This window comes from Bos mutus, chromosome 4 (assembly GCF_027580195.1).
Source record: "Bos mutus isolate GX-2022 chromosome 4, NWIPB_WYAK_1.1, whole genome shotgun sequence".
NCBI lineage: Eukaryota > Metazoa > Chordata > Mammalia > Artiodactyla > Bovidae > Bos > Bos mutus.
The window spans coordinates 92,137,756-92,159,981 of record NC_091620.1 but is presented as its reverse complement, the minus strand read 5'-3'; the positions used below and the strand labels follow the sequence as shown (position 1 = coordinate 92,159,981).

At 34.5% G+C, this 22,226-nt stretch overlaps 1 protein-coding gene across 3 annotated transcripts in view; it reads right to left on the bottom strand.

Annotated features, from left to right (window-relative positions):
* The window catches only part of SNX13 (sorting nexin 13), a 146,002-nt gene that overhangs the window by 32,783 nt on the left and 90,993 nt on the right, over positions 1-22,226 (bottom strand). For all 3 annotated transcript variants that reach the window (XM_070369758.1, XM_070369760.1, XM_070369761.1), the window contains 5 exons: positions 21,879-21,978; positions 20,803-20,996; positions 13,331-13,435; positions 12,603-12,735; positions 1,586-1,623 (listed from right to left, as the gene is read on the bottom strand). In XM_070369758.1, coding sequence (XP_070225859.1) covers positions 1,586-1,623; positions 12,603-12,735; positions 13,331-13,435; positions 20,803-20,996; positions 21,879-21,978 — 570 coding nt within the window. The remainder of the gene's footprint in view (positions 1-1,585; positions 1,624-12,602; positions 12,736-13,330; positions 13,436-20,802; positions 20,997-21,878; positions 21,979-22,226) is intronic.

Here is a 22,226-nt window from a genome sequence, read left to right as displayed (position 1 = left end):
TATGTGCTAACCTCAATCACAAAATGAGTAAACCACCACAGTAAATATTTTCTTTGCTTAGTTTGCTGGAATAAACTATAATGATCCAGTTTATAATTTTAATACAATTAATAAATATTATCTTCATTAAATATAAAAAACCTGATAAAGAACAATTTTTTGTAATCAAACTATTGTTAAAATTCAACTGTTTATTCAAATTTATCTTAGTATTTAAAAAAAAGAATCCAAAAGACTCCAGCTACTTAAAAGCTTGGATTTAACAGATTTGTGTGAAAAACAAAAACTGTAAGTCATTGATGTCAAGTGTCACCCTTTTCAATTCACAGACTGTTTTGCTTTATATCACTATAGGATAAAAGGAATCTCTTTTATTTGAAAAAGCATTTATTCCAGATAGGGAATGAAGAAAAAAATATTTTTTAATAGTGTTCAAACACTTGTACAAGAACTACAAACATGAGTACTAAAAAATTTCAATGCAAGGAAAAGTTTCATCATATTTGGAAACTTTTTCTTCCTAATGGGCATTATATTGCTAACACTGTTCAGTCTCCAGGAGCTATTCCTTTTTGTCATAAGAGTTAAGCAAATGGTAATGATACCAGATAATTTAGGAAAATACTTAAAACATCACAAAATATCTGACATAACACTATTGCTGATTTGCTTTAGTGTTTTGTTAAAGGTTATACGTTGTACAATAATGGAACATTTATACAATAAGGTCATTTTAGAAATAAATGTCATACTAAGGAACATAAAACAATGGACCTCTCAACTACTTATCTATTACAAAAAGTTCAAAAGAAAAAGTCATGTAGGTAGTAGAAGGAAAAACAAAGCAAACACTCTCTCTCCATCCTGAACAAATTCTGGACTGAAACTTGCACACAACACTAATATTTCTCTCTAGTAGTATTTTATGAAACAAGGTACTCAATGGCAAGCATGGATATATAAGAGAACTGAAATGTTTATTATTTCACATTTCACCTTGAATATCTGAAATGCCAATGAAGTTTATATGCTAAAAATGTGTCATTCTTAAACCTGTAATCACAGAATACAGTTGCTTAATTCTCGTAAAAACCTCTAAGCTTAAAAACTGTGTTGTTTTTTTTTTTTCCCAATAACCTGAACTTGTTAGTGTGGACCTTAAGAAATATCTTTAGGTTTTCAGGCATCCCAACCAGTTTTTTATTTCTTTTCTAATTACAAGAAGAAAAAACTAATTCCAATGTAAACATTTATGTGTCATAAATTTACTGCCCATCATAGCACTGATCAGAGTGAAATATTAAATACTGAGGTTGAAAATAATGAAATCATTATTATCACTTGCAACTAAATCAGGCAGGTGATTTAAATCCATTTTTTAAAAAGAAAATAAACTTCATTTCATTAAGTTCTAATCCACAGATCCCTTATATGTGAATTTAATATTTCTATAAAAGTGCAACAGCTTTTTATAAAGGATGATTTGAGGGTTCTAATACATCATTTATTTACATATGTTAAGGCTCAGTTTTTCATATTATTTTCAGGCCACTTTAAGAATTAAAGTAGTCATAACAGTACTTACCAAATTTATGCTTCCTGTAGGAGACCCATTAAAAGATTCTGTGAGAAGGAAGATCCAACTTAGTATACAGTCAAAAACTCTTCCAACAGTGCTTTAGCTATCTAAGGTTCAAACACCGAGAATGAAAGCCACAGAAGCCAAGAAAGAACAAGAAAGAAAACTGTGGTACACTACTCCCAAAAACCTGTTTTCATGGTTTTCTAAGCCAGGTTATTTCAGTGAAAACAGTTATGTACCTAAGTTATTCCCCTTTCCCCCAAAAAGGCATTTATGTACCAAAAAAAGCATTTTATGTATTTTATTCTCATAGTATCATATTAAATTGTCTAATATAAATGTAAACATGAGGTAAACACCACAGAATGACATCTGAAATTGTCATTTGAAATGAATGACATTTCACACCAGGAAATGTCAGAGGTATTTTGTTACTTCTGTCTCACTGGATTAATATTACAAATAAAATTATTCTTTAATATGAAAGATAAAAAGTTGTTTATTAAACCTATAAAGTCCACTTATTCACAGCTGGTCTGTATCAAAAATGCTGTAGTCTAGATTCTTAAATCAATATACAATTAATTGAACAAAAGACACATTAAATTCCATAAGTAATGTCATTTAATTAAAAAGCAACTAGAAATTATTTTTAAAAATTAATGTTAGAGTAATTATTAAAATTAACATCTTTTCCCTCAGAATTTTAGTATATATCTGATCAAGTTATCAATTAAGATATCACTTTGTAAAAACACAAAGGAATATACAGCAAAGCAATATTCATAAACAGTTTAAAGTTATTATATGGCTTGTAGCATATTAGATATTATTTATAGTTTGGATCTCTAGATGCATCTTCAAAGGAAATTTCTATTACTATTGACAGAGGTAGCTAGTGTTGCCTTCCAACTTCAACACCTCTAACTGTCCAAGAACATTTCTCAGTTTCTCAAAGCTCTGAACACAAAATAGGAAATTCCTAGGATAATTAGAATGGATAAAAAAAATTAGTTCTCTATCCTCCTTATTCAATTATATACCTCTTACCTTCTTTGGGCTGCCCACCTCTTAAGTCTTCCCACCAAAGACATGTCAAAAGAAAAACTAGGAGCAAAACAGGGGCTTCCCTGGTGGCTCAGTGGTAAAGAACCCATCTGGAAAGGCAGGAGACATGGGTTTGATCCCTGGACTGGGAAGATTCCCTGGAGAAGGAAATGGCAACCCCCTCCAGTACTCTTGTTTGGGAAATCCCATGGACAGAGGAGCCTAATGGGATACAGCCCATGTAGTTGCAAAAAAGTCAGAATTTAGCAACTAAACAAGAACAAAGGAGCAAAACAAGGCATGGTTTACCTTCTTGCTTACCAATAAGATTCAGAAATTTAGATTGTCTAAAGCCAATGGAGATCTATATTTAATCAAGACTTTAACAACTGCTTAAAAATATTAGAAAACAAAAGAAACACGATGAGGAAAAATGTGATTGAAATTAAAATTTAAAAGGGAAAGCATAATTTAAATATTTAAAAGGCTGTGAATTTGTTTTAATAAAGGAAAAAATATCTACCCTTAAAATAACTTAGAGCTAAACTAACTAAAGAAGGCAATCTCACGGAAAAAGACAAGGAAGACAGAAGAGAGAGAGCATGGGTAAGCAAGCCATCCAGCTACCTACCTACTTACAGAAGTTTAGTTAAATAAGAATGAAATTTAATTAAATAGGAATGAAATTTCTTCTAAAACAAAGAAAAACTACCACAGGATATTATTATACATGGTAAGACTCTACCCACTAACTTTGTGCTCAATTAACCCACATTAAAAAAAAAAGGTGGGGGCAGCTACACATTGAACACTAGATTGAATCATTATTTCAAAATGTCTAAAAAGCAGCCAGAATTTCAAGACTTTAAAAAATACACAAAGTATCAGGAAGCTTAATTTTTAAAAGTCAGAAAATGAATTTATAACCAGAAAATACAAGGTCTATTTTAATTAATCCTATACAAAGAAGAAAATTATAAGCATTACTACTTGAAAAACTTGTAGCAAATGCCTAAAACCTAAACACTCACAAATACACATAAAACCCATTTTTAATAAAAATGTTTCAAGTTATACCCATGATTACATATACTTTCTTAACATGGTTTCAAAAAAGTATTAGGCAATTTCTCAGTTACAAAACATGTAAGAGCTCATTAATTAGGACACGGAATGTTAAAAAGCAAGCAATGTCCCAGACAGATAAAAGATATATGTGTATATATTAATTCCAAACTACAATCAATGATTCCAGTGTGAGGGACTACTCAATGGCTGACATAAAAGAAAAGTTCATTTGATTCAGATCAAAATCAGCTGCAGGGGAAAAAAAAAAAAAACAAACCTCCTAATCTACTTTGTGTTTTAAATAAGTATGACATTTTGGGAAGTTTGAGATCACATAAATAATTTGCTTCCATCAGTCACAAGACAAATATAAATGGAAGCTAAAAGTCAGTTTAGAAGATTCTGGAAGAGTTTTTACACTATAGGATCAAAAACTACTCCCACAGAATATATTGCTACTATGATCATTATATAATACATGGATGCTTATAAATTAGCTGCTTATGATTTAATTTATCTTCTTTCTTTCTGGGTCAGATAGCAATTCCATTTCACAACACTAAGCAAATTTCTAAAGTAGACAAAATTAAAATATACAATGAAAACATTTATAATAGTCCTTTAAGGAAGGAGAGTTTCTACTACAAATTTCATATCAGCTCTGTAAAAGATTTTTCAACAGAGATAGTAAATAGATACAATATATAATAAACTTGAAGTACACTGATTTTACTATTGAGCTGGCAGAGAAGTACTCTTAAAAATAGAAAACTCCCTCCATTAAGCAATCAAATACAGTTAACAGAATACTATTTCAGTTTTACAAATAAGCAAGATACTAGATCATCAATCAATATAAAAGCTATTGTAACATACAAATTTTTGTAACTATATTTCTTCTATAACTTAAAAAGTAAAGTCTCACTAATATCGAATAAGGAGTGGGGAGGATGAGTAGAAAAGAGGGGAGGCTAGAAAGTTTCCAAAATAGAGGCATTTGCTAAAGCAGTGCTAACCACTTAATTACATCTATTATATCTCCAACTTTAAGTGGTCCTGTCCATTAACTCTATTTATAAGTAAATGAACATAATTAAAGCACTCTCTTAAATACTTAGTAAAGTCTTTCCCATTTACTTTGTATTTACATTGGTTATTTGCTAGAAATTTTATCAAATCCTAGATACTTCATTAGAGTTTAGTAAGTACTTCTGCATTGAATCACTAGTAAAAATGGTCATCAGGCCTAAAGTCTGCAAATTGTCTAAGGGCTGCCTCTCGCACTATTCTTAAATAGCCAATTATTTACTATGAAGAAACACCGATATTTGTGTTTTGGTTTATATACCATTTTTACATATAGAATTCCATTAAAATGTGACAACTCTGAGGTAGGATATTACTACAAGAAGAATAATAGTCTACATTTATAACTGAGAAAAATGAGGCCTAAAGAAATTAAGTGTTTGGCCAACATCACATAGGTAATAAGTAGTAGAAAAAGAGTAAAATCAAAGTGTTATCACTCTTAAAGTCTGTTTTATTCACTACACAATGTGAACAGAAGAAAACTGAAAGACTGGAATAAATGACTTGTAGCTTCTTCTAGCTTATATTATACAGGATTTGGAACAGAATACAATTAAAAACAGAAAAAAATGTTTTTACAATGTTTTATAGTTTATGGAACATTCTCAGAATCATCACTTGTTATCTCATTTAATCTTCTCAATGATCCTATCATTAATCATGGCAATTATTACTTTTACAAGCAAAAAAGAAACTACCATAAAAATATTGGGGTGACAATCCCTTTGAAAACATGCTTCAAGAATTTTAAGAAAAATTCTCTTTTCTCGCCCTTCTCCTCTTTGTTTTTCTTTTCTTTTCCCTTTTTTCCTTCACTCTTTCTTTCTTCACTATGTAAGTTAAATTGTTGTGCTCTCTTTGCTGTATTCCCCAGTTGGCAATCTGCTTAGGCTCAGTTTTCCAGACTGAGCATTAGTTAGCTCTGCTTTTAACTGATCAATATCACGTTTGGTTTCCCTTGTTCACTAAGTCTATCCCCTGTACTCTTTTCTTTAGAATACTTTCGTTATGACTGTATGTGTGGAAGTGAATGTATATGTCCCATTATTTCTGTAATTACCTACCTGCTTGATCTCCTCCCACTAGAACACAGGCATTAGTCACCCCTAATAAGAAGTCAATACAAGCCACTCAGACCAACAACCTTTCCCTCCCAGGGCCAAAACCAAAACGAAGAAGGAATACAACCCTAAAGCCTGGGAAAGTGGAGCAAGTTAGAAAAAAGAAAAAAAAAGAAAAGACAGAGAAATACAGCACAAATGAAAGAATAAGACAGAAAGTCACAAGACCAAATAAACAAAAATGAAATAAGCAATCTACCTGAAAGAGAGTTCAGAATAATGACAGTAAAGATACTCCAAAGTCTTTGAAATAGAATGGAAAAGATGCAAGAAATAACACAGTTAATACAATCACCAAGGACACAGAAGAAATAAAGAATACTCAAACAGGTATAAATAACACAATTACTGAAATTAAAAATACTCTAGAAGGAACCAATAGCAGAATAACTGAGGCAGAAGAATGGATAAGTGAGCTGAAAGAGAATGGTGAAAGTAACTGCTGAAGAGCAGAATAAAGGAAAAAGAATGAATAAAATTGAGGACAGCCTCAGAGACCTTTGGGACAATATTAAACACACCAACATTGGAGTTATGGGGAATCCAGAGGAGTAAGAAAAAAAGAAAGGCACTGAGATAATTTCTGAAGAAATTATAGCTGAAAACTTCCCCAACATGGGAAAGGAAACAGTCAATCAGGTTCAAGAAGCACAGAGTCCCTTACAGGATAAACACATCGAGATACATATTAATACAGCTAACACAGATTAAATACAAAGAAAGAATATTAAAAGCAGCAAGGGAAAACCCATATGCTTAACAGCAGATCTTTCAGCAGAAACTGAATGGCAGGATATATTTAAAGTATTGAAAGAAAAAAAATCTATAACCAAGATTACTTTACCCAGCAAAGATCTCATTCAAAATTGGAGAAATCAAAAGTTTCACAGACAAGCAAAAGTTAAGAGAATTTAGCACCAACAAACCAGCCTTACAACAAATACCAAATGGACTTACATAGCCAGTAAACACAAGGGAAAAGAAAGACCTACAAAAACAAACCCAAAACAATTAAGAAAATGCCAACAGGAACATATATATCAATAATTACTTTAAATGTAAACAGATAAAATGCACCAACCAAAAGATACAGACGGACTAAATGAATACAAAAACAAGACCCACATATATATGCTGCACACAAGAGACCCACTTCAGACCTACAGAAACACAGACTGAGAGTACAAGGATGGAAAAAGAGAGTCTATGCAAATGAAAGCCTAAAGAAAGCCAGAGTGGCAATCATTATTTCAGGCAAAATAGACTTTAAAATAAAGAATATTATGAGAAATAAGGAAAGACACAACACCAATGTTCAAGGGATTAATCCAAGAAGAAGACATAAAATTGTAAATATTTATGCACCCAACATAGGAGCATCTCAATATATATATAAGGAAAACACTAACAGGCATAAGAGGGAAAATCAACAGTAATACAGTAAGAGTAGCAGACCTTAACATCCCACTGACACTGATGGACAGATCATCAAAACAGAGAATCCATAAGGAAACACAAACCGTAAATGAAACATTAGACCAAATGGACCTCACTGATATCTTCAGGACTTTCCACCAAATGCAGAAAAATATACTTTCTGCTCAAGGGCACATGGAATATTCTTCAGGACAGACCACATCTTGGGTCACAAATCAAGCCTCAGTAAATTTAAGAAAACTGAAATCGTATCAAGTATCTTCTCTGACCACAATGTTATGAGACTATATATCAACTACAGGAAAAAAACAACTGCAAAAAACACAAACTCATGGAGATTAAATAATACATTACTAAATAACAAAGAGGTTACTGGAGAAATAATTCTTAAAGATTAAGATTTCTTAAAGATTCTTAAAAACAAATGACAATGAAAAGACAACCCCAAACCTATGGGATTCAGCAAAAGCAGTTCTAAGGAGGAAAGTTTATAGCAATACAATTCTACCTCAAGAAACAAGAAAAGCATTGAAGAGACAACCTAAGTCTACATTCAGAGCAGCTGGAAAAAGAACAAAAAATCCCAAAGTCAGTTGAAGGAAAGAAATCATAAAGATCAGAGGAGAAAAAATTAAGAAGTGAGGGAAACAATAGCAAAGATTAATAAAACTAAAAGCTGGTTCTTTGAGAAGATAAAATTGACAACCCAATAGCCAGACTCATCAAGAAAAAAAGGAAGAAAAAATCAATTCAACAAAATTAGAAATGAAAACAGTAGAGGTGACAACAGACAACATAAAGGATCATATGAGAATATTATGAGCAACTATATGGCTAATAAAATGGACAACCTAGAGGAAATGGACAGATTCTTAGAAAAGTTCCACCTCCCAAGACAGAATGAGGAAAAAAAAGAAATTATGAACAAGCGAATTAGAAACAATGAAATCAAAACTGTGATCCAAAATTTCCCAAAAAACAAAAGCCCAGGGCCAGGTGGCTTTACAGGGGAATTCTATCAAACATTTAGAGAAGAGCTAATGCCTATTTTTCTGAAAATCTTCAAAAAACCTTCAGAGGAAGGAACATTTCCAAACTCATTCTACAAGGCCACAATCACTCTGATACCAAAACCAGGAAAGACAACACACAAAAAAGAAAATTACAGGTCAGTATCACTGAGGAACACAGATGCAAAAGTCCTCAACAAAATTCTAGCAAAGAGAATTCAACAACATATTAAAAAGCTCATATACTATGATCAAGTTGGGTTTATTCCATAGATGCAAGAATTCTTCAATATACACAAATCAATCAATGGATACATCATATTAAAAAACTGAAAGATAAAAACCATATGAACATCTCAACAGATGCAGAAAAATCCTTTGACAAAATTCAGCACCCATCTATGATAAAAACGCTTCAAAAAACGGGCACAGATGGAACCTACCTCAACACAGTAAAGGCAATATATGATAAGTCCACAGTAAACATTATTCTCAATGGTGAGAAACTGAAAGCATTCCCTCTACGATCAGGAACAAGACAAGTATGTCCTCTCTTACCACTATTATTCAACATAGTTTTGGGAGTCCTGCTGCTGCTGCTGCTGCTGCTAAGTCGCTTCAGTCGTGTCTGACTCTGTGCGACCCCATAGACAGCAGCCCACCAGGCTCCCCAGTCCCTGGGATTCTTCAGGCAAGAACACTGGAGTGGGTTGCTATTTCCTTCTCTAGTGCATGAAAGTGAAAAGTGAAAGTGAAGTTGACCAGTAGTGTCCGACTCTCAGTGACCCCATGGACTGCAGCCTTCCAGGCTCATCCGTCCACGGGATTTGGGAGTCCTAGGTAAGGTAATTAGAGAAGAAAAAGAAATAAAGAAATCCAGACTGGAAAAAGAAGAAATAAAACTCACTACTTGCAGATGACATGATACTATACATAGAAAACCCAAAAGAAACTATCAGAAAATTACTAGAGCTATTCAGTGAATTTAGCAAAGTCATGGGATGCAAGGTCAATACACAGAAATCATTTGCATTTCTATATACTTACAATGAAAAATTAGAAAGAGAAATTAAGGAATCAATCCCATTTAACATTGCAACAAAAAGAATGAAACTTCTGGGAATAAACCTACCTATTGACTATGCCAAAGCCTTTGACTGGGTGGATCACAATAAACTGTGGAAAATTCTGAAAGAGATGGGAATACCAGACCACCTGACCTGCCTCGTGAGAAACCTGTATACAGGTCAGGAAGCAACAGTTAGAACTGGACATGGAACAACAGACTGGTTCCAAATAGGACAAGGAGTACATCAAGGCTGTATATTGTCACTCTGCTTATTTAACATATGCAGAGTACATCATGAGAAACGCTGGGCTGGAAGAAGCACAAGCTGGAATCAGACTGCCAGGAGAAATATCAATAACCTCAGATATGCAGATGACACCACCCTTATGGCAGAAAGTAAAGAAGAACTGAAGAGCCTCTTGATGAAAGCGAAAGAAGAGAGTGAAAAAGTTGGCTTAAACTCAACATTCAGAAAACTAAGATCATGGCATCTGGTCCCATCACTTCATGGCAAATAGATGAGGAAACAGTGGAAACTGGCCGACTATTTTTCTGGGCTCCAAAATCACTGTGGATGGTGACTGCAGCCATGAAATTAAAAGACGCTTACTCCATGGAAGGAAAGTTATGACCAACCTAGATAGCATATTCAAAAGCACAGACATTACTTTGCCAACAAGGGTCTGTCTAGTCAAGGCTATGGTTTTTCCAGTAGTCATGTAGGGATGTGAGAGTTGGACTATAAAGAAAGCTGAGCACAGAAGAATTGATGCTTTTGAACTGTGGTGCTGGAGAAGACTCTTGAGAGTCCCTTGGACTGTAAGGAGATCCAACCAGTCCATCCTAAAAGAGATCAGTCCTGGGTGTTCACTGGAGGGAATGATGTTGAAGCTGAAACTCCAATACTCTGGCCACCTGATGCGGAGAGCTGACTCATTTGAAAAGACCCTGATGCTGGGAAAGATTGAGGGCAGGAGGAGAAGGGGCGACAGAGGATGAGATGGTTGGATGGCATCACCGACTCAATGGACATGGGATGGGTGGACTCCAGGAGTTGGTGATGGGACAGGGAGGCCTGGCGTACTGCCGTTCATGGGGTCACAAAGAGTCAGACACGACTGAGCAACTGAACTGAACTGAAGGAGACAAAAAAACTGTATATGGAAAATTATAATGAAGAAAGAAATCAAAGGCAACATTAAACAGAAAGAGAGATATACCAAGTTCCTGGGTTGGAAGAATAAATGTTGTGAAAATGACTATACTACCAAATGCAATCTACAGATTCACAGAGATTACCAACAACATTTTTCACAGAATTAGAACAAAAAATTTCACAATTCATATGGAAACACAGAAGACCCCAAATAGCCAAAGCAGTCTTGAGAAAGAAAATAGAGCTGGAGGGATCAACCTTCCTGACTTCAGTCTATACTACAAAGCTATAGTCATCAAGACAGTATGGTACTGGCACAAAAACAGAAATACAGACCAATGGAATGTGATAGGGAGCCCAGAGATAAACCCATGCACATATGGGTACCTTATTTTTGACTAAGAAGGCAAGAATATACAATGGGGCAAAGATAACCTCTTCAATAAGTGGTGCTGGGAAAACTGGACAGCTACATGTAAAAGAAGGAAATTAGAACACTTCCTAATGCCATACACAAAGATAAACTCAAAATGAATGAAAGACCTAAATGTAAGGCCAGAAAGTACAAAACTTTTAGAGGAAAACATAGAAGAGCACTCAATGACATAAATTAAAGCAAGATCCTCTATGACCCACTTCCTAGAGTAATGGAAACAAAATAAAAATAAAGAAGTGAGAGCTAATTAAACTTAAAAGCTTTTGCACAGCAAAGGAACTACAAACAAGGTGAAAAGACAACCCTGAGACTGGGAGAAAGTAATAGGGAAGGAAACAACTGACAAAGAATTAATTTCCAAAATATACAAGCAGTTCATACAACTCAATACCAGAAAAACAAACAACCCAATCAAAAAGTGGGGAAAACACCTAAACAGACATCTCTCCAAAGAAGACATACAAAGGGCTAACAAACACATGAAAAGATGCTCAACATCGCTATTAGAGAAATGCAAATCAAAACTACAATGAGATATCACCTCACACCCATCAGAATGGCCATCATGAGAAAGTATACAAACAATAAATGTTGGAGAGGATGTGGAGAAAAGGGAATCCTTGCATTGCTGGTGGGAATACAAATTGACACAGCCACTATGGAAGACAGTATGGAGATTCCTTAAAAAACTAGGAATAAAACCACCATATGACCCAGCAATACCATTACTAGGCATACACCCCGAGGAAACCAAAATTGAAAAAGACACATGTAACCCAATGTTCACTGCAGCACTATTTACAACAGCTAGAACATGGAAGCAACCTTAGATGTCCATCAACAGATGAACTGATATAGATACTGTGGTACATACATACAATGGAATATTATTCAGTCATAAAAAGGAATGCATTTGAGTCAGTTCTAATGAGGTGGACAAACCCAGGGCTGCTTATACAGAGTGAAGTAAGTCAGAAAGAGAAATATAAATATCATATACTAATGAATATATATGGAATCTAGAAAGATGGCACTGGTGAATTTATTTTCAGGGCAGCAATGGAGAAACAGACACAGAGAACAGACTTATAGACACAGGGCAAGGGGAACAGAGAGAGGGTGAGATGTATGGAGAGAGTAACATGGAAATTTACAACACCATATGTAAAATAAGACAATGGGAATTTGCTGTAAAACTCACAAACAGGGGCTCTGTAACAATCTGGAAGGGTGGGATGAGGAAGGAGATGAGAGGGAATTTGGGAGGGAGGGGACATGGGTGCACCTATAGCTGATTCTTGATGTCTGACAGGAAACAAAATTCTGTAAAGGAATTATCCTTCAATTAAAAAATAAATTAAAAAAAAAAAAGGAATTCTAGGCTCAACAGTTATGTTCTAATTTGTTATCAGATTTTAACATTTTAATTTAGTTTAAGTAAGTAAACTTCATCATTTATTCATGGATTTTAAAATATATTACAATTTATATTTCAGCTTTAAGAACATTTTTATGCTATTTGGTAAGCAGAATATATACAGGAATATACATATATAATGGATAAATGTACAATGTGCACTACCTTACCTCCATCACCGTCATCTGATCCTCTGAAACTAGGATCTTTTAACATATCCAGCTCAGCTAACATGCGCACATAAAGTGCATTCTGTCTGAAGGAAGGATAAAATCTTTCATCTCGAAGCATCAATTCATACACCTTATTGAAATAAATCAAGATATTCAATCATTAATACAAATAATGTACTAATTTCCAATAATAAGATTTCAACAAAAGGTAGACAGAGGTATTACTGTAATGAATTATAGGCTCCATATTTATAAGATGTCAGTAATAAGACTATGTCACAACTAGTGATATTTTTCTGGCCCCTCTAGCATCTAAATTATACTGAAGAGAGTCCTACTGCAAAACAAGTCACATGACAGCAGTTATATATAACGCTCTACAAAGCAGTGTTCTCTAAGAAACAAATCCAAATAAAGGCTCAAAGCACATATTAAAATAAATGAATCTTTTATACATCATCTATTCATAAAATTCTAGAATCTGTATCTGTCACTTCAGCCAGATTCAAAGTAAATAACCCAGCACAGGGATTTTCCGCATTTCTACAGTAAACAAGCAAAGAAAAACTGGCTATTTTGTGAAGTATTATTACCATAACACATCTTTTTAGTTATCACACTGTACTTTCATAACGCTTCAATAACCTTTTACAGACAAATTACATGCATATAGACATATACATTGTTTTCAAAAAAGATATAGTGATAAATGTTATACATAATACCTTCCTTTGAATGTCATCAAAGATTTCAGGGGTTGGATCTTCATGATTCAAAGTATCTGCTAATTTTGCTACCAAATAATCATCAACAGTAACTCTCGGAGATGCCTGACAAACAGAGAAAAATACAAGTAGCATTGATCTTTGAAATTTCTAAATCCAAGTTAAGCCTTCATAGTAGAATTAAATAATTTGTTGTTCAGTCACGTCTGACTCTTTGCAACCCCATGGACTGCAGCATGCTAAGCTTCCCTGTCCTTCACTATCTCCCTGAATTTGTTCAAAGTCATATTCATTGAGTCAGTGATGCCATCCAACCGTCTCAACCTCTGTCGCTCCCTTCTCCTCCTGCCCTCAATCTTTCCCAGCATCAGGGTCTTTTCCACTGAGTTGGCTCTTCGCATCAGGGAGCCAAAGTAGGATAATTAAATAATGGAATCATAGTACTAAAAGTAACTGCCAAAAAATCCTTGGTTTGTAAGTGACACCTTGATGTTTAAAGGCTGAAATCAGAGCTAGCATTTTTCTGGCCATGAGGTACTACACAGCACACTTGTTAGACAAACGTGGATTTAAATCTTAACTTTTGCTGAGCAAGTTTCCTCTCACAAGGCTTCACTTATTCAATCTGTAAAATGGAGATAAGCACTACATATGATTAACTCAATCTGTAAAATGGAGATAAACACTACATATGATTATAGTGAGGATGAAAAGAGATTTATGTAAGACTTATGTGTCCAGCACATAGGAAATAACTGTCACTACCAGTTAGCGTTGAGCATGCAGTAGTCTTAGATGTGTATTTAATAAAATGTCAAAAGAGTATGCCATGTTGCTACTTATCATTTCACACTAGAAACAATCCTTTTGAATGGCACTTAAAAGAGACCATGTTTATCCTAATTCAGTTTTATAATACTGCAGCAAAGTATCAGCATGATAAGGGACAGAAAAAGTTCGAAAAGTTACTTTGTTTCAATAACTTTCATCTCAAGCTGCATAATGTGACAGACACTACAGACATTACTCAGCATGTTAACTTTTGTATTTTTAAGTCTTAAGGATATGGAGAATAAATGAGTGATTAAATGAGGGTAACTTTTAGAGACAATAACAAAAAAATGCATTGTTTAAGCAATTTCTCTGTGCTGTTAAGACTATCTAAGGAACAGAATAGATAAATCAAGAAGAGAAGAAAAAGTATGTAAGTATCCTGGGCATACATCCAGATAAAACTGTAATTTAAAGGTAAACGCACTCTTATGTTCAAAGTAGAACTATTCACAATACCCAAGGCATAGAAACAACCTCAATGTTCATAGAGAGATGAAAGGGTAAAGACAATGTGGTACATATACAATGGAGTATTTCTCAGAGATAAAAAGGAATGAAATAAAGTCATATGCAGCAGCATGGACAGACCTCGAGATTATCATACTAACCCAAGTAAGAAAGACAAATTACCATATCACTTTTATGCACGATGCAAAACATGACACAAATGAACTTATTCCCTGGTGGCTGAGACGTAAAGCATCTGCCTAGAACCTGGGAGATCCGGGTTTGATCCCTGGGTCGGGAAGATCCCCTGGAGAAGGAAATGGCAACCCACTCCACTAATCTTGCCTGGAAAATCCCATGGAGGGAGGAGCCTGGTAGGCTACAGAGTTGCAAAGAGTCTGACACAACCGAGGGACTTCACTTCACAAAAGAGAAACAGACTCATAAACACAGAGAACAGACCTGAGATTGCCAAGGGGGAGAGAGGATGCAGGAGGGAGGGAATGGAAGTTTGGGATTAGCAGATGCAAACTAGTATATATACAATGATAAACAACAAGGTCCTACTGTATAGCCCAGGGAATCACACTTGATACTTTGTGAAAAACCATAATGGAGAAAAATATGAAAAAGGAATGTGTATATGTGTAAATGAATCACTTTGCTGTACAGCAGAAATTAACACAATATTATGTACCAACCATTCTTGAACAAAATTAAAAAAAAATTTTTTTTAAGTAAGTAAACAGGAGGGTATGAATGTACAGCATAAGGGCTATACAACTTCTAATGTCCCCTTGTTAATTCAACACTCTTAGAAGTAAACTCAGGGAGGTAGTGTGGTGGTACTTTTTTGGTTCTTGTGAGGGGGTTTTTGGAGGAAGAAGAAAAGGACACTTGTCTATTATTTGTTTGTGTATGGGTGTGGTGTTCCCTCCCCGCCTCCCTCCGACCCCTCTTACCCTGAAGTAAGGACAGAACTCAACAGCTTCAACTATGTGACAAAGATCAGAGAGGAACATGATTTAAGTTAGTTTCTGTCCTTTCATGTGCCCTCTGAGCTCACTAAACTCAGTTTCTAGGAAGTAAGAGACAAATTTGAAAATAACATTTTCAATTTATCTAGCTTAATTTTTTTCTATAATCTCAGGTACACAGAATTGGATTAAGCCTTATCCTTGGAATATGTATGGTGAGCAATACTTTCAGAGAGCTAACATTGGGCATAACTAACCAAGTCCCTTTTTAAAAAAAAACAAAACAGTAATATAGAAGAAATATTTGCACATATGGTACTACGTTAACATAAAAATACAAAAATTGCATGTTTTTTCCAAAATTATCTATTAATCTGTACTGCTTACTTCCATATTACACAAATGTAGTTATTTAAACAAAACGACTAGTTAACAGTGGCAACGGATAATTAATAGGACTAAACAAAAAATATGTTTGAGAAAACAAAACAATGTACTTAATAATATTCCTGTTCGCTGATATAGAAACTTATTTTAACATTTTTTAAACTTTTCACCTAAATTTAAAATTGGTAGGCAGTACCACTGTTTATTCTTAAAATATATAAATCTAAGACTATTTAAAAGATTATACATGTAATAGGACTAATAGATACATTTGTATTTAATAAAAATAAACAATTATATTTACCTTTTATTCTATGATCTTGTAGGATATTTTTGTGTGCCTTTTTTTCTGATCTGCCTGCAGTCTTCAGGACAACCCTTTATTTTATACAGTGGTATAACTAAATACAATCAACTATAAAATAAAATTCACTATGACTTTTGGCTCTGCTCTTGAGCCTTTATCACATTTATTTCTCTTACCACTGCAATGTCATGACATCAAGTGAAATATCCTTTCAATAAAACCATTTAGGCAAAGAATAATGGGATTTTACTCACTAAAAACAGCAGGTTTTTAGACCTACAGGGATTTGTTTCCAGCTTTCCAAAAAAAGTGTCCATCAACTTTGTATCTCCACGTTTGGTAGACCAGCTGTTTGTCCATCAGGTTCTCTGCATGTATGAATTCATCATATAGGTTGCCCATGTCTAAAACACCCATTTTTTAAGTACTTCAAAGCATAAAGGATGTCATAAGTTAACAACCTCTCCTTTTCAAGGAAAATGGTTCTAAAACGCACAGATCATTTAAACATGTGAGAATAAAGGAGCATTCCAAAGAAATTATAGTTTTATTAAAGAGAGTGAGGAAACTGTTTAAGCTGGCTGTTCCTTTCTGGTGATATCTGAGTTCTTAATAGCTTTATTTTCAAAAAATGAGTTATTTTCTTCATTGTATGAGTTCTTGCTATAGCCTACATGTACTCAGTTCTGTACATTTATTTCAAGGTTAATTTTAGTCCCTTCAAAAACCATTCAATAGTTTTAGAGAAAAATCATATAAATTTCTGTGTACTGTAATTCTTTTCGCCACACACATTCTTGATATATTTTCAAATGAAAGATGGATATTATTCTTGTTCCATGCTAAAAAAAATATGATTACTGCCAACAATGGCATCTTTTCTACTGCTGGCAACAATGACAGCCATCTGGAAGGCAAATGTCTAAAGTTATCTCTCCTGACATTTTTGTAATGTCAAAATCTCATAAAGCTGAAGCAGTAGTATTATTTAGAACATATAGGTACAGGAAAACTACATGGGAAAGTAAGTGAATAATTAGAGAAAACTGGCTTCATCAGAAAGCAAGAAAGTAAGGACAGGCAAAGGCTAACATAGGGATCTTTTAAAATACAGGTTAAGTAACTCAGTCGTATCCGACCCTTTGCGACCCCACTGACTATACAATCCATGGAATTCTCCAGGTCTGAATACTGGAGTGGGTAGCCTCCAGGTAATCTTCCCAACCCAGGGATTGAACCCAGGTGTCCAACATTGCAGGTGGATTCTTTACCAGCTGAGCCACAAGGGAAGCCCTTTAAAATACAATGGACGTTCTACTTCTAAAGCTGAATGGAGTGTATAAAGGCATTTGCTATACTATTATTCTTAAAACTGTGTACTCTTTTAAATACAATATATTTCATAAGGCAAAAATGTAAGCATACGCACAAATGAGTGGTTTCCAAATAATATATATACTTAAAATATAATTCTGTGCTAATAAGTATGAATTAAAAGGTATTACAGCATAGTCATTAAAAATACTGGAGTGTGACTCTTGAGGATTATTGTCCATATTCATGAAGGACATCAGTCTGTACTTTTCTAAATGATGTCTTTGTCTTTGGTATGAGAATACCACTAAATTCATAAAATGAGTTGTAAAGTGTTTCTTTTTTCTCTTTTCTGGAAGAGTTTGTGAAATACTGGTATTATTTCCTCTTGAAATATATGATAGAATTCACTAATAAAACCATTTAGGCCTGGGCTTTTCTTTGAAAGATGATTTTTAATTATTAATTAAATTCATTTACTGTATTTTCTATTTCTTCTTGAGTCAGTCTGACAATTAGTGTATTCCCAGAAATCTGTCCATTTCATCTAAATTGTCTAATCTGTTGTCATAAAGTTGTTTGTAATACTTCCTTATGGGGCGTCCCAGGTGGCTCAGGGGTGAATCCACCTGTCAATACAGGGTTTGATATCTGGGTTGGGAAGATCCCCTGGAGAAGGAAATCACAACTCATTCCAGTATTCTTGCCTGGGAAATCCCATGGACAGAGGAGCCTGGGGGCTATAGTCTATGGGGTACTAAAAGAGTTGGAACTAAAAAAAGAGGAACTAAAAAGCCTCTTGATGAAAGTGAAAGTGGACAGTGAAAAACTTGGCTTAAAGCTCAACATTCAGAAAACGAAGATCATGGCATCCAGTCCCATCACTTCATGGGAAAGATGGGGAAACAGTGGAAACAGTATCAGACTTTATTTTTCTGGGCTCCAAAATCACTGCAGATGGTGACTGCAGCCATGAAATTAAAAGACGCTTACTCCTTGGAAGGAAAGTTATGACCAAACTAGATAGCATATTCAAAAGCAGAGACGTTACTTTGCCAACAAAGGTTCGTCTAGTCAAGGCTATGGTTTTTCCTGTGGTCATGTATGGATGTGAGAGTTGGACTGTGAAGAAGGCTGAGCGTCCAAGAATTGATGCTTTTGAACTGGTGTTGGAGAAGACTCTTGAGAGTCCCTTGGACTGCAAGGAGATCCAACCAGTTCATTCTGAAGGAGATCAGCCCTGGGATTTCTTTGGAGGGAATGATGCTGAAGCTGAAACTCCAGTACTTTGGCCACCTCACGCGAAGAGTTGACTCATTAGAAAAGACTCTGATGCTGGGAGGGATTGGGGGCAGGAGGAGAAGGGGACGACAGAGGATGAGATGGCTGGATGGCATCACTGACTCGATGGACGTGGGTCTGGGTGAACTCCGGGAGTTGGTGATGGACAGGGAGGCCTGGCGTGCTGAGATTCATGGGGTCGCAGAGAGTCGGACACAACTGAGCGACTGAACTGAACTGAAAAGAGTTGGATACGACTTAGCGACTAAGCAACAACGGTATTTCCTTGTAGTCCCTTTAATTTCTATAGTCAGTGGTGATGCTTCCTCCTTCATTCATGATTCTGGTGATCTGTATCTTTTTTTCTTGGCCAACTGAGCTAAAGGTTTCTAAATTTCATTATTCATTTTACAGTGTTTGATTGTACTACTGGTTTTTCACTATTGTCTTTCTGTTTTCTATTACACTGATTTCCATTTTGATCTTTACTATTTCCTTCCTTCTGTTTGCTTAGATTTGTCGTGCTTTTCTTTTTCTAGATTTTTAAGATGAAAATGTATATTGCTGATGTGACATCTTTCTTCTTTCTAATCAGGCATTTAAAGCTACACATTTGCCTTTACATATTTCTTTAACTGCATCCCATAAATTTTGATGTATTGTTTTCTTCATTTTCATTCAATTGAAAACATTTTCTAATTTCCTTCTGACGTTTTTGACACAGACAATATTCAGAAATTTGTTGCTTAATTTTCAAATATTTATAAATTTCCTCAAATCCCTTTTGTTCTTTATTTCTAATTAATTCTACTATGAGAAACAGACACACTTATATATAATTTTAACGCCTCTAAAATGAGAGTTGTTTTATGGCCTAACTTATGATCTATCCTGGAGAAGGAAATGGCAACCCACTCCAGTATTCTTACCTGGAGAAATCTGTGGACAGAGGAGCCTGGTGGGCTGCCGTCTATGGGGTCGCACAGTTGGACACGACTGAAGCGACTTAGCATGCATGCATGCATGCACTGAAGAAGGAAATGGCAACCCACTCCAGTATTCTTGCCTGGAGAATCCCAGGTACAGAGGAGCCTGGTGGGCTGCCGTCCACTGGGTCGCACAGAGTCAGACACGACTGAAGCGACTTAGCACCAGCAGCAGCATGATCTATCCTGGAGAATGCTCTATGTGTATGCTTGAAAATAAAACTGTTGTTAGGAGAAGTATTCTACAGATGTATTTGGTCTAATTGGTCTAAAGTATTGTTCAATTCTTGTACATCCTTGGTCATTTTTCTATCGAACTGTTTTATCAGTTTTTGAGAGGGAGTATTGAAGTCTCCAACTATTACTGTTGAATTGTCTATTTCTCCCTCAATTCTGTCAGTTTGTTCTCCATGTATGTGTGGGCTTTGTTGTTTTATCATCCTGATCAATTGACCTTTCTATTATAAAATGTTCCTTGTTTCTTTAGTAACGTTTTTTGTCTTAAAATTTATTATCTAATATTAGTATAGCCACTCCAGCTCTGTTTTAGTTACTGTTTTCAAGGTTTACCTCTTACTTCCTATTATTTAAAGTTGTGTGACCCTGAATCTTAACTCTGTTATTTAGTATCCACATGACCCTGGACAGGTTAATTCAATTTTCTTTCCTTTTTTTTTTTTTTCAATTTTATAATTCAATCAATTTCTTCACCTATAAAATGAGAATAATATACAAAATACTATTATCAGGATAAAACAAGGCAATGTAAGACAGTTGTGCATAGCAGCATGAACAATGGATATTTACAAGTACTACAAATCATTATTATCTTCTTTGCCAGTATTATTAATTTTAATTATTAATAATCTACCATTATTAATGACACTGTCAAAGAAGAAAAGAAAATGTATCCTCAAATAAATCAAAGTATATCCTCACCTTTTCTGATAAATACTGTTCATAAATTCCAACAGCAGCTGCTCTCAAAAGACCTTTGGTTTGGTTGGTTTGATGTTTTCCATCTTTCTGACGACTTGATAAAACTTCTAGCTGCTGTTGGGCTGTAACCCGGTATCCTTCCACTGTCATCCAAAAGAAGAGATGTGCCTGACCTCCAGTTTGCTGCATGTAGTCTATCAAACAAAATTCATAACAACAGAGATATTAAAGTCACAGATTTTTGAGTGCATACAGCTGTAAGACAAGTTAAGAAAGAAAGTATTTGAAAGTTTCAAATACTTAAAACTCTGCATTTTGAACATGTTTAGAAAATGCTGGAGGTTAAAAAAAAAGTCATATCATAAACTGGTTAAGCTAAAGAGACCAATTATGCAGAAAAAAGAAATGGAAGTGCATTTTAAAAAACATCTGATTTTTCATGAAAACACCTCTTGGGAATAAAGATGCCAGGGAAGGCTTCATCAGAAATAAACTACTTCAACAACATTCAGCTTCCATTCTCAATAAAAACTATTAATCATAATATTACTATTATATTACATGTATTAAAAATAAGGATTGGGTTATTCAATAAGCCATGCATTTCTTTTTGTTCATGAATATGAAGACTCAGGAAGTTTTGCTGGGAACATCCCCTAGATAAAAGCAATTCTGATGTAACAATAAAATCAATAAACATTTATATATAAAATGGTATAAAAATAAGACCCTTCCCCCGTTCATGCACAAAAATGATACAAGCAGGTTATATATACCATACTTTCCTGATAAAGTCTCTTTCTCAAATAATTAAAATTCATAGTAGAATCTCTTGGGGTTTATTTAAAAGCATATTAGCAAATGCACATTGGAACTACAATAAGCATTTATTTCCTTAAAACCAAACAAATCTCTATCCCTATGGTTTCTAAAAAAAATGGGGGTATTTCAGAAAATGAGGAGTGGAAGAGAGATATATATGGCATGCCTAATATCAAGTATTTAAAATTTAACAATATATACAATTATAAAAAAACTTGAGGGTTATATTATTTTTATAAAATGTATTTACCTACCCATAAAAAACTGTAGTGCAACATTGTCTACAAGAATGCTGTCCAGGGGGACTGTGCAAAGTTTCCCAAAGTTTGCTGCCAGTTTCACAGTATTTATCTCCTATAAATACAAGTTTTTGCAGATTAACATCTCATCTATTCACTCACTATGTTAAAGATCCTTACATAGAAGTAAAAAATTAAGTTAAAACGGAATAAAGTTTTCTCTTCTTGTACAGATGTGTTACCAAAAAAAAGTATCAGCTCACTGAATTTCCTAGAGTTATTTTAAGAGCTGCTTACTAAGTATACATTAAAAGTACAATAAGCACTCATTTCTTCTAATAAAAAATAAACCTAAATGTATTT